We start from the raw sequence: 13,056 nt of genomic DNA on the forward strand, positions 1-13,056 counted from the left end.
GGACACTTGGTACACAGTAGGTGCTGAGAAGATGCTGAGTTCCAGAAGGTCCTGTCTCTTCCAGGCTTTTGCAGGAGCCGCTCCCTCTCAGTCCTTCCTTTGGGCTGTGTGTGTGCAGGTCATCCTAGGCCTCACCTAAGGTGTGGCTCCCACTGGGAAGCCCGTCCCATCCCCCAGCCCATCCTGGCAGGGTCTAGGCTTCCTTCCCTGGGGCCCCCATACCAGCCACGGCCCCCACAAGAACCCTGGTCACGTGGAGGGGGGCACTGCTGCTCCTCCTCTGCCCAGGCCCACCCTCCCTGGCCTCCCTCGCCTGGGAGCCCCAGGAGGGCAGGGTCTGGTCCGACTCCCACCACCCATGTCCGGCTTCAAGCTGGGAATAGGAGAGCAGGGAGATGGGCTCAGTGAATGCAAAAGGAGGTTACAGGGGGTCCAGGCGTGAGGCGGGGGGCACCCTTGGAGAGGTTGTAAGTCAGGAGATGGGTGGGCAGAAGGGGCCCAGGCCACCTCTGCTACATCAGGTCGGGAAGGCAGGCCCCAGCCCCGGCCCTCCTGCCAGGGGGGGCTGGAAGGGGCTGTGCTGTGGGCACTCACCTGGTGGGCCTCTCATCCCCATCGGGCCCCGGCTGCCAGGGTCTCCCTTGGGGCCAGTGGGCCCAGGAAGCCCCCGGGCACCAACTCGATCTGGGGGGAGAAAAGGCATCAGTTGGACAGCTCCAGCCTTGCTCAGCCCCTTCCCGGCCATGCCCCGGCCACACCCACACCAGCACCTACCATCTCGAGGGAGCAGAGGGGGCCTGTGGTTTTCTCTGGCTCCGGGCAGCCCTAGGGTGGGGCGGTTAGGCGGGGGTCAGTGTCACCCAGAGTTTCTGCCCCAGCTCCACCAGCTGCCGGGCCTCCCTGGACGCCAATGCTCAGGGGCCCCTGGAGACCCACTGGCGAGCTGGGAAGACTGAGGCCTGCATGGGGGTCAAGCTGGGAGCCAGCAGCAGTGCGAGCTGGAATCTCGCTCCCCCCAGCTCATTCCCACATGGGAGCGTGTTCCTCACTGACCCACTCACCTCGGAGGCCTCCATCCCCAGGGCTGCCCATGACAGCTGGGGAACCCCAGAGTGGGGCGGGGTCCTCAGGGGCAGCTGGGGTCGGGGGCGCTGCCCGCTCAGTGACAGTCAGAACCGCCACCTGTGGAGGAAGAGGACGATGCAGTGGGTACCAGCGTCTCACCAGGGACAGGCCAGCTCGCCCCGTGGAGGTGGGGCTGGGAGGCCAGGCGGCCAGCAGAACCCCACCTGGAGTGGAGACCAGGCTCACAGGGGCCCAGAACTTCATCAGAAATGCCTGTGGTTCTCCAACTGCACAGTTCATCACATTCATTGTAGGAAAATCATCAATGCTATCACAGCCACCCACGTTAGATTCTGAGCCTGTCCCCGTGTTTGCTAGGCCGTGCGGTTTTTTCCTGTGCTTACCTGCATGTGAGTATGTATATTTATATATATTTACATGCATATATAACATGACATTTCTCTTGGTCTCTTAAAACACCACAGGTTGGAAGAATTTTTACTAAATTTGAAGGGAAATTTGGGAGGGTCTGACATGAAACGGAAGTGCCGAGGTGCGTACAAAACCACTTTCCGGGACTTCCCTGGGAGTCCAATGGTTAAGACTCTGTGCTTCCCCTGCAGGGGATGCGGGTTCCACCCCTGGTTGGGAAGCTAAGATCCTACACGCTTCTTGGTGTGACCAGAAAGCAAAAAACAGAAACGAACAAAAACCCATTTTTTGACTCAGTGTGGGGGGAGAGCCTGAAAGGTCAACAGTGTCCCCTGAGCCACTCACTGATCAGGGGTTAAGACAGGCCAGATTGCCTGCTTACCAGGAGGTGTGGGGCCATGTGCACCTACCCAGAGGGAGGCTAACCTGGAACTGAGCTGAGCTGCCCCTTAAGCCAGCTTTCCCTGGGAGGGAGCTTGGGGAGCAGGGTGAGGTTCCTGGGGTGTTCATACCTCATAACAGGGGTTCTAACCCATTTTGCTTAGAAACTTGGCTTTTCCACTTGATATTAACACATCAGGGGCATCTTTTCATGTTGGAAAATGTAGGCATTGTTAATGGCTGCCTAATATTCCACTGAGCCATGTTCACTCAGTTTGCAACTACCCCTTCTGTTGTTTGGTTTTCAAACCTCCCTCTGAATAGTTAATGCTTGGGTGAACATCTTCGAATCTAATCTCAAGATAAATTCCAGGAGGAGGCAATGGATATGCAGACGAAGTTAAAAGTCTCTACCTGTCTTCAGAAAATCTGGAAGAAAAGATGCTCCGATGTTGGCAGTCGCTCTCTTTGGGGGGCACAGGTGACCGAGGCCAATGGTTTTCTGGTAGGTTTATCGTGGTTCTGAGTTTCTCATGTTTCTAAATTTAGGATGTCTTACTTTTTAATTGTTAAAACTTTTTTATCTTGAGATAATTCGAGACATGCAGTACATGTGTTTGCTTTTTGGAACTGGGAAGATAGCATTGTGGTGAGGGTGGGGGATAAAGAATGAAGGTGTTGGGGCAATGAGGGGACCTATTTACAAGCTCTGGGGGGTGTCTAGGAGTCTCTGGGAGGGGATGGGGCTGGGAGAGCTTCACGGGCCTCCTGGAGGGAGAGCAGCCAGGCTGACCATGAGCAGGCCTCCCAGGGCGGGCACTGGGGGGAGGGTGGTGCCTGTCTGGCAGGCAAGGTGCTAACCCACCTTGGCCTCCAGCACCTTTAGCCGCTCCGTCAGCTCCGACACTTTGCTGCAGTTGAAACAACCTGCGGAGAGGAAGCAGGCTGGGTTGGGGCTCCCAGGTTCCCCTTGGAGCCCCTTAGCCACTGGGGGCAGGATAGACGGAGGGGACAGACACCTGACGACCCCAATCCATGAGACACCGCAGGGCAGGGACAGGAATACGGAGTCACAGCCTGTCCAGGGTGGACCATGCCCTGCGGGTGTCCTTTGGCTCCCGAGCCTCCAAGGGGACTGTTTCTCCCAGGGCAAGACCAGGGACCCAACTCCTCATCCAAAATGGGGTGGGGCGGGGAGGGAAATGCCTGCTGCTTCCCACCCGGGCGGGGCTGGCCATGGCCTGCTGGCTTTGGGGACCCCACATAGTCCAGACTGGGCTGGACTCACATGCCACCCTCTGAGCCTTCCCCCAGAACCATCACCCAGCTCCCCGGCTTCCTCAGCGATACCCCGAAGTTATTCACAGCAGTGTCAGCAGTAGCCGAGCACGCTACACGTGCCTCTCTGGTCTTCACCAGGATCCTGCGTGTGAGGACAAGTGTCACTCTGTGCACACCTGGGGATGCTGAGCTCAGGGCAAAGGGACCCGGGGTCTCCCCAAGCACAAAGCCTGGGTTCGAAGCCCAGCGCTGCCCCACCCTGGCTGTGGGGTCCTGGCCAGGGCACATCCCCTCTCTGACCCTCAGCGATGGTGATGCCATCCCGGGGGGAGGTTTATACAAGGTGATTGTGGATAGCTCCTGGCACGGTGCCTTGCACCCTGCAGTTGCTCAGACAAGTGTTGTTTCAATGAAAAAAAGGAAACTGGGGGCTTGGACCTGTGTCTGCAAGACTCTGGGGGTCCTGGGTCTCAGGTGCCTGGGCCCAGGGCAGACTCCCCTTGGGGAGCCCTTCCTCCCTGCACCCCCAGTTTTCTTTCCAGCCTGCGGTGGATGGGGGCAGGGTGCTGTCCCTGATCCTCCACTGCTGGGCCCAGCTGGCTTTTAGAGCAGCCCCTCCAGCCTCCCCTGGCCCAGGCGGACCCCAAGCAGCTGCCCCAGGACCCACCTGAGAAGCCTGTGGGCTGAAGTGCCATCCGCCGCATGGCACTGCCCGACCACCCGGGCTCCACGAAGCCAGAGGAGCCTGCAACTGAGGACAGCGAGGGTGAGGGCCTGCTGGCCGTGACGTTTTGTTCTGTTCCCCCTCAACTACTGTAGCCACAGCGGGGATCCCTATTCCCCTTGGTGCAGAGCAAGATAGAGGCCCAGAGAGGTGGGGCGGTTTACCAGAGTCACACAGCATGAACTGGGCCAAGCTGGGACGAGGCTGTCAATCTGAAGGGGCTGGGAAGGGGCTGGTGATGGGTGAGGGCCATGGGGGAGGCTGGGCGCTTTTACAAGCCCAGCAAGCTGCCTGGGCTAAGAGCTGGAGCCAAGAGATTCGAGGTCGGCTCCCAGACCTGCCGCTTTCGGGCCTGTGTGGCTTGTCCTCTCTGGACCTCCCTGGACCTGCTGATGTTCCCATCTGTAAAATGGGGTCATGAGGCCTCTATATACCTCCTGGGCTGGCATGAGGCCTGAGGCCGGCCATGCATGCAAAAGGCCCAGTGAGCACACACAGGGGCCTGGCATGCAGTAGGCGGTAAATAAACACAGCAACGTCACCATCCACCCTCTCCCTGCCTGACTTGGTAAGAGGACACCAAAGTGGATCCAGCACTGGTTTTAAATGAAAACCAGAGGGCAGCTGGCTGTCTGGGAGGGTACAGGGGGCCCATTCCAGGAGCCCACCCCTGTGAGGAGCAGGCCATTCGGGCTGATCTGGCTTTGGGGGCCTGGTTTTCTCCACAGCTGGAGGGTTGGGCCGGCCAAGCCAGGGGAGCAGGGCGCAGCTGGAGGGGCTTTGGAGCCAGCAGTGGCAACTGCCCCCTCTCCCCCGTACCCCCGGGCCTGCCTTTTAAGGCCACACAGTGTCGCCTGGGGGGAGCCAAGACCCAAATAAGGCACGGGCCTGGCAGCTCAGAGCCAGGCTGCGGGTTGGTGCGGTGAGCGAGAGGCGCCGGGAATTCAAACCAGACGGGTCCCCCTGGCCATCCCCCAGCGGGGAGGCTGCCAGGCCCTCTCTGGGTCCCACCATGGGGCCTGCATTCAGGCTGGGCCCGAATCCCCCACGTACCCTCCCCGGGGCCTGCGATGTGCCCCTTCACAGTGGGTAAATCTCACTTGGGATGGAGGGCACTGGGTTGGCAGCCCACGACTGGGGCAGGGCTTGGGGGCTTGTGGGGAATTACGGGGGTGGGGGGAGATGCCACTGTGAGCCACGCCCAGGGCTAAGAGCTTCACATAGCCCAGCTGGATCCTACAAGGTAGGGAATAATAGCAGCTAATGCTTGTTCAGCACTTATGCTGGGCCCGGCACATCCTGAGCGCTTCTCATATACAGTCTTAACTCGCTGTCCTCATGAGCCCCTGTGAGTGGACGCCAGTATCCCCTCCATTTACACATGGGGAAACTGAGGCACAGGGCAGCTTGGTGTTACCACTCCTCTATCCCCCAGGCTCCGATAAATGGATGAGCGAATATGAATCTCTCCCTTTGCGGGGCAACAAGGCAGAGGTGGAAGTGTCTGATCGCCTGGCTGAGGGCTGGAGCGCAGACTGGAACCCGGGTTAGTCTGACTCTGGGACCCGGCCTCCTTTCTCCTGGGCCACCTGGCACCACGAGTCCAGGTGGGCAGAGGCGGGAGGCCCAGCGCCCATCAAGGAGGCTGGCTCCCGAGAAGAACAGCCTTGATTAAGCCCTCCTCATCCCCTTTGCTCCCAGGTGAAGCTGTAAAAGGCCACTGGCTGACTCTTGGCAGGATGTCAACCAAAAGAAGCGGCTGTTCCCCCAACCCCAGGGAAGTGTGGATTTTCTCTGGGATGAAGTTTGGCAGAGCATCTGCCCTGCCCGCCCTCCCCACCACCCTGCTATCGTCTTCCCGTTTTTCCACGGCACTTTCTACCTCAAAAATGTCATCTGCTTGCCAGCTCCCAGTCTGATCTCCTGCTCCCCCCCGGGTAGAATGTGAGCCCCACCAGGCAAGGACCTCATCTGTCTTGCGTGTGGCCGGGGAAAGTACCCCGCACGCAGTAGGGCCTCAGCAGCTTCACCAAACCTCTTGTGGAGGAATGCATGAGTCACTGGCTGAAAATGAATGTAAAGCAAGCAAACAAAAGGCAAAATAATGTGGACGGCAGACACAACTGTCTTGAAAATGAACATAAGTGTTCTAACATCATGCTAGGGTGTCCCCGAGTTATTAATCTATAAACGTGTGGTTGGAAATTCTTTTTCAATCTACTTGCTTTGGGCCATTTCACCAGGAGTCAGAGAGAACTAGAAAAACTAATGAAAACATGGCCTGACCAGCAGTGAAGACGTAATTGGCTCAAAGAAATTGTGAGCTAAAATTTTAAAAAAAGAAAGAAAGTTTAAATAAGCAACAAAAACTGTCAAAAACGCCAGAAGATACTGGCTCTGGATTCAAGATTCACAAAAGATGATCCCATAAACTCCCCCAAATTCTAATAAATGGACAGAAATACTTTAAGAGTTGAGCCAGGTTGTAAATGGCATGCTATTGTTTAGCTGCTACGTCGTGTCGACTCTTTGTGACCCCATGGACTGTAGCCCCCCAGGCTCCTCTGTCTGTGGATTTCTCCAGGGAAGAATACTAGAGAAGGAATACATTTCCTTCTCCAAGGGGTCTTCCTGACCCAAGGATCGAACCCGAGTCTCCTGAATCAGCAGGCAAATTCTTTACCACTGAGCCACCAGGGAAGCCCAAATGGCCCTATACCACACAAAATTCCGGTAGGAAAAAATCCTAGGGCTGGAAAAGTCTCCTGTAGGACAGAACTGTCACATCCCTCCCACTGGTGTTGAGTCGGGGCCCCTGGAGCGGGCCTCAGTGGGTTGAGAACCCCCTCACCCCAGTCTGGTGGTCCATCCTGAAGGGCCCCTCCCCAGCCCCAACCTTGCCCTCCAAAGAGCTCCAGGCTAGTTTCAGGACCACAAGCCCTGGCTCTACTCTGGGACCCTGACTGGACCACTTCTGTGGGACCACATCCCCCACCTGGGAGATGCTGGCCAGCCCTGCACACACACACACACACACACACACGCACACACACGCTGCCTCCCCATTCCCACAGCTGCTGCTCCCATGTCTCCTCCTCCAAAAAGTCTTCCTGGACAGACCAGGGAACCCACTAAACCCCATTCCACCAAAGCTCTCATTACTCCACCTTGACCTCCACGGGGCCCGTGCCATCTGCAGTTTCTAGCCTTGTGGCCCCCAAGTAGCCACCCCTCCACCGCCCAGGGTCTTGTCCTTGGTCTCAGTGGCTCCTCGTGAGAACACCACGGCCCAGGGAGCAGAGGCTGCCTGTCCACACAGCAGGAGGAAGAAGGGGGCAGGGCACCAGGTTTAAATCCCCCCTCAGCTGGGATGGTGTGAGAAGTTGGGGGTGCCCCTGGCTCCACCTCTGACTTTCTGTTCAAGGGGCTTCTTCCTCCAGAACCCTCCCCCCAGGTCTGCTGGGTCCAGTGACCACAGACATCCCCTGCCCAGCCCAGCTCCCCTCCTGGGAAATTACTCTGCAAATGTAAATATTTGCTACTATTGGCCTGAGCCAGGGTCCAGGGTCAGGGCTGCGGCTGGGAGCTCCAAGAACCCTCTGGGAGGCCCTGGTCTGTGTCAGTCCTGGGCGCCCCGGGGGAACACGAGGTCCCCCACTCACTTCCCAGGCACCCACTTAACGCCAGACTTATGCCGGAACCGGAGAGACAGGATTAGTGATGGAAGGGTGGGGGCTAACAGAGCTGGGCGGGAGCACCAACGAAGTCACGGACAGAGAGGACAGTCACTGCCCAGGCTCTGGGGTCGGAGGAAGGCCGGAGTGGGCCCCGGGGTGAAAAGGAGGGAGGGCGAGGCTGGGGCGCCTGGCTGAGGCAGCTGGGAAGGCGGAGGGGGAGCCTCCCGACTGGGGGTGGAGGATGTGCCCACGCGAGTTGGAGGTGGGGGCCTTCGAGCCCCCCAGATGGGAGTGGAACGGCGGTGGGAGTGGAGTGGACGGCAGATCCGGGCAAATTCCAACAGCATTTAACATGCGGGATCCCAAATCTGCAGAGTAAGACACAGGCTCTGCTCTGCATCCCGCATCTGGTCAGAGCATGAAAGCTGTGCTCTGGAAGGGCCCAGCCCTGGACAGGTAGAGGCCAAGCGGCCCAGAAAGTGCTTTCCTACCATGTGACCTTGAGCAAACTTCTTCCCTTGCTGTTTCCCACCGCGGAAGACAAGGGCTGCGGGTGTCCACGGAGAGGGAAGGGGCAGGTGTGGGGGACAGGTGCGGACAGCGAGGGGGCCAGTGGAGGCTCTGGGGGAGCCCACAGGGAGCTGCAGGTGAGGAGCCTCGATTCTCTGTCTTTCTGTCTGGGAGGGGCTGAGGCTGGTTGCCTCGTTCCCAGGTGTCTGAATGCGCTGGGTGAAGTCCCCGGCCAGCGTCGCTGCAGAAGGAAGACCCAGCTCCTGTGGGACTGAAGGGCTTTGAATTCCACTCTGACCACTCTCTCAGCCTCACTTTCCACATCTGCACCTCCTGCACCCTGACAAGAGGGCACGATGCAGGTAAGGACCAGCCCTGGTGCCCAGCACAGGGGACGGTGGCAGCTTTCTTCCCGTCATCATGGTGACTGCAGGAGGGTCTGAGGCAGGGGCATGCTGCAGACCTCAGGTCTGAGCCCTTGGGAGAATCCTGGCCATGATGCTTACTTGCTGTGTAATACCCACAAGTGATACCCACACTGTCTCTGAGCCTCAGTTTCTCCACCTGTAAAAAAAGGCCCATTCTAGTCCCTTCCTCCTCATTGTCAAGAACATCAAAGAGACTGTCCTCAAATCATCATCATGGAGTGAAACTCCCAATATGCAGATGCGAAACCCAGGGCTAAAAGCCAGGAAGTCTTCTGCTGGCCTCACGAATATCAGAGACTAGAAGCCTGTTTGCTGAGTCGCTGACTGAGAAGGGGGGCTCTCAGAGCTGGGAGCAGCGCAGACTCCCCAGCACGGGGGGCTGGCGGGGGGCAAAGGGGAAAGGAAGACATTTATTAAGTAGCCATGTTGGAGATGTGAGTCTCTGGCCCTCTCAATAAGGTACGAGAGGGACACCTCTTGATCCCGGGTGACTTCCAAATAGAGATGGGGTTCAGAGGGGGTGAAGTGACTTGCCCAAGGTCACACAGCAGAGCACAGTCAATCCAAGGCTGGATTCTGGAGTGATAGGTGTTTCCGTTCCCTCTTGGACCCACTCTGCGCCCCGCCACCCCTGGTGACGCAGCTCTTTGGCCTCAGGTCATGTCACAGCATTGGACAGACCACAGGGGCAGTTGTCAGCAGGGGAAACAGCTGGGGCCCCAGCCTGAAGCTGGCTGTCACAGGAAGGTCAGGGCCTGCCGTGGGCCAGCAATGTCCTCATGCTTCCCCACCCCCCATCCCCAGAGCAGTTCTCTAGAACATCCAGGCCTGGGCCTCCCTTTACTCGGTCTGATCTTGTGGGTAGGGAGAGGCCCTTCCCATCCCATTGGGTATCCCATGCTGCCCCCTCCATGGGCTGCCTGCTGCACCACCTGCTTCACATCCTTCCAACACCCCCGAGAGGCAGACTGCGTGACTTCGCCCATTTCACAGGTGAGGACACCGAGGCCCAGCGTAGGAGAATGTCAGGTAAGAGCACAAGGCCGCTCAGCGCCCTTTAGAGAAGGTGCGCCACCCCTAACCCCCGCCCCCTAGGGGCACCGTGCTGCCTAAACTGCAGCCTCCCCCTCCCCCAGCCGGCCCAAGGCCCTTGCACAACCATGTGCATAATGCATGGGGAGTCCCCGGCCCAAGGCCGGCCGAGGGGGCCTGGCCCAGGAAGCCCTCACCCCCAGGCTGGAACTCCAAGGCTCCACAGAGGGAGGTGTCAGGGCCAACCCCGCCCCAGGCCTCGTCTCCCACCCCCGCTCACCCTCCGCAGAGCCCCAGCCCTCAGCCAGATCCTGGACGCACGGCCTCTGGCAGCTGGACTCAAGGACATGGGCGCTTGAGTCATGGGCGCTCCCCACCGGTCCTTCACCCCTGCCTGCTCCGCTATGGCCCGACAGACCTGGGAGGGTCTGCCCTTGGGAGGGGAGCCAAGGACAGGGTAACCTGTGTCTGGGCAGGCCCTGCCTGGGCACAGGCACTCTGCACCCGGGGTGCCCCTCCTCATCACCAGCGTCTCTGCAGCCTCCTTGGCGGCAGCCCCTCCTGGCCCCTCCCGGCCCCGGGCCCTTCTGCCATCCCCCCTCACCCCTAGCAGGTGGGGGAGGGCTCTGTTCCTGGCTCCCCTCCCTCCCCTCCCCCCCCACACCTGCCTGTGTGACCACCTCTCTATACCAGACCCCTGCTGCCCCCTCCCTCTGGCTGCCTCACGCCCCACCACTGTGTTGGGGGCTCTCCCACCCCACATGGAACCTGCCAGGCCCTTCCGTGCCCTGCTCTGTGGGGAGTCTGCCCCCCACCCGTGTGACTTCACCTCTCTGGGTCTCCATTGCCCCGTCTGTGAGCTGGGGCTGCTGTGGGCCCCAGGGAGGTGAAGGGGGTAAGTCTCAGAAGCACCTATGACCATAGCATTGTGGTTCCTTGATTCTGGAACCAGGATGTGTCTTTTGACTGATACACACGTGAACGTGCTACTGGGGGGCCCAGCGCCTCTTTCCATTAAGGGGCCTTCAGGCCTGGTTCTCAGGCTGGCTCCAGGCCCGTCCATCCTCCTTATGGCCATTCTTGGGAGCACAGCTCTGGGGGTCCCCAAATCTTCCGCTCCCTGGGTTCAGCCAGACCATGAGGGTCGATGCAGTCTGGACCGCTCAACATACGCAGGCGCTATGGAGGAGACGGCTCCCAGTAACCACGGTAACTGAGGGCCCTTCTCAGTTCTGGGGAGTGCTCCACCCAGCCCCCAGAGCTGCATGCAGGGAAGGGAGTGTGGTAAGGGGGTGCTTCTGCCTGGGGCACGTTCCGCCACAGGTTGCCTAGCTGGGTCCTCCCATCGCTGAGAGCCTGGGGGAAGCCAGGCAGAATTCCACCACTGAGGACCTGAGTGCCCGTCACATATATCCTGATCCTTGGTCTCTGAACCTGCCGGACGGGGTGTAGCCATCCCCATCTTGCTGACCCTTCCCTGAGTCATCACCACCTCCTGTGGAAATGTCCCCAAGTTTGGAGGAAAGACTTGGGATGTGCAACTTCAGATGTGAGCCACACATTACGCAGGAAATTCCTCCAGGGGTCCTGACAGGGTCCCGTCAACACCCGTGGGACAGCAGACACCCACCATGCCTGCTGTGACTGGCCGGCAGCTCTGGGCAGCAGCCCCCGGTACGCGTGGTGCTCCGACCTTCAGCGCCTACCCTCTGAAGGACGGTTTACAGCTCCTCCCTCGCACCTGAGGGGAGGCATCTGGCCTGGCACGGGGCAGTCTTACCTTCCTCGCAGCTCGGCCCCGAGTGCCCGGGGCAGCACCTCCACTCGCGGGCCGTCACCATCTTGTACATCACCTTGTAGGTGGGTCTTACCACCGTCCTGTAGCTGAAAGAGCGCCCGGATGGCCCGGCTTAGCAGGGCCTCCCGCCCCCTCTCTCGCCCTCCGTGAGGACACGCCCAGGGCCCTGGGATCCTGTGCCACTTCCCAGCCTCTCCGGAGCTTCCCTCCTCTTGAATTCTGGGCCTCAGCCCTTCCATTCTCTCCCCAGCCCCTGGCCAGGGGTGGGGGATCAAGAAAATAACTGGACAGGAAGACCCTGTGAGCTGGGCTGGCCTGTCCCTCAGCCGTGAATGTTCACTGACTGAAGGTGTGCGGGTGAATGGGGGAATCCTCCCCCAGGGTGGCCCTCCAGGGTGGCCCAAGAGCCAACGGGAGGTGCTGGGAAATGAGCAGTGGGCCCTCTGTCCACCCACCCTTGGGGTCCCGGGCTTCCCCCCAGCCCCAGCCCTTTGACCACAGCAGGAACGCCAGCAGCTCCTGATCCACATGGTCTCGCTCACCTGTTCCCAGGGCAGCTCATCGGCCAGGGGCAATTCTGCAGCACCCTCTGCAGGTAGGTGCCATTCTGCACGTGGCATGAGACGGTGCGGGTCACCACATAGGAGCACCAGTTCCTGAAACGGACCGGCAGACAGGAAGTTCAGGGGTCGCCCACAGCCTGCGCTCTCTCTCGGGGAGCCTCGAGGCTCCAGGCAGGGAGACCCCTGACCCTCCGAGCCCCTGGGCCCTGGTGGGAGTCTCCCTGCTGGGAGTCTCCCTGCCGCTGTGGTTGAGGAGTGAATTCCAGAGCCCTGGGTGGGGCTGGGGGTGGGTCAGACAATGGAAACCTGGCCGTGGTGTCTCCACCCCCAGCCCTTTGCGTCTCCTGCGCCCACTCCTGCCGCGCACCCCTCACCTCCAGGCCTTTGCTGGGTCCGCTCCTGGAGCACCCTTCCCCCGGTTCTCTCCTGGCACCTCCCACCCGCTGTGCCATCACCTCTCCCCGAGTCCTCGCCCACCTCCGCCCCCGTCGGAGCAGAGCAGTTGTTCTCCACTCTGTATGCCTGTCACACTGAATTCAGCTGGTGAGTCACGTCTGCCCCCTCCTCCCCGAGGCATGTGGGAGAGACGCTCTGCCTCACTTATCCTCAGGTCCCCTCTGTGTGACAGCCGGGAGCAGGGTTACCTTCCCAAGTGTGGAGGACTGGCTCCTTCAAATGCCACCGAATAATCATCCTGCGCTGCACATATTGAGCACTGACTGTATACCAAAGGTATTTACATCAACTTTCCTGGTGGTTCAGTGGCTAAGACTCTGAGCTCCCAATGCAGGGGGCCCAGGTCCTATCCCTGATCAGGGAACAAGATCCTGCACACTGCAACTAAGACCTAGCAGGGTCAAATAAATAAATATTTAAAAAATAAAGATATTTACATCATCTTCCCACAGCTGGAAAACCCCCCCTCTCCCTCATTTAATAGAAGGGTAAACTGAAGCAAGATTGAGGGCAGGAGGAAAAGGGGGCAACAGAGGATGAGATGGTTGGATGGCATCACCAACTCAATGGACATGAGTTTGAGCAAACTCCAGGAGATAGTGAAGGACAGGGGAGCCTGACGTGCTGCAGCCCACGGGGTCGCAAAGAGTCGGACACGGCTGAGCAATTGAATAATAATAAACTGAGGCTCAGTGAGGGGGAGACAACT

The 13,056-nt window shown here is 59.4% G+C and overlaps 1 protein-coding gene across 13 annotated transcripts in view; it reads right to left on the bottom strand.

The window, feature by feature from the left end:
- Positions 1-13,056, bottom strand: part of EMID1 (EMI domain containing 1) — a 54,554-nt gene that overhangs the window by 21,286 nt on the left and 20,212 nt on the right. For 9 of the 13 annotated variants that reach the window (XR_014069019.1, XM_081542826.1, XM_081542819.1 and 6 more), the window contains exons 2-8: positions 11,871-11,984; positions 11,311-11,414; positions 3,827-3,910; positions 2,744-2,805; positions 1,062-1,182; positions 775-825; positions 595-684 (exon numbers count right to left, since the gene is read on the bottom strand). Coding sequence is in view for 12 of the 13 variants with exons in the window: in XM_081542819.1 (XP_081398945.1) it covers positions 595-684; positions 775-825; positions 1,062-1,182; positions 2,744-2,805; positions 3,827-3,910; positions 11,311-11,414; positions 11,871-11,984 (626 nt within the window). In the remaining variant the exon portion in view is untranslated. Of the gene's footprint in view, positions 1-594; positions 685-774; positions 826-1,061; positions 1,183-2,743; positions 2,806-3,826; positions 3,911-11,310; positions 11,415-11,870; positions 11,985-12,265; positions 12,424-13,056 lie in introns of those variants that run through there. The other 4 variants (XM_081542820.1, XM_081542821.1, XM_081542825.1 and 1 more) reach the window with 3 other exon arrangements.

Source organism: Giraffa tippelskirchi, chromosome 11 (genome assembly GCF_054371585.1).
Source record: "Giraffa tippelskirchi isolate mGirTip1 chromosome 11, T2T-mGirTip1v1.2.pri, whole genome shotgun sequence".
NCBI lineage: Eukaryota > Metazoa > Chordata > Mammalia > Artiodactyla > Giraffidae > Giraffa > Giraffa tippelskirchi.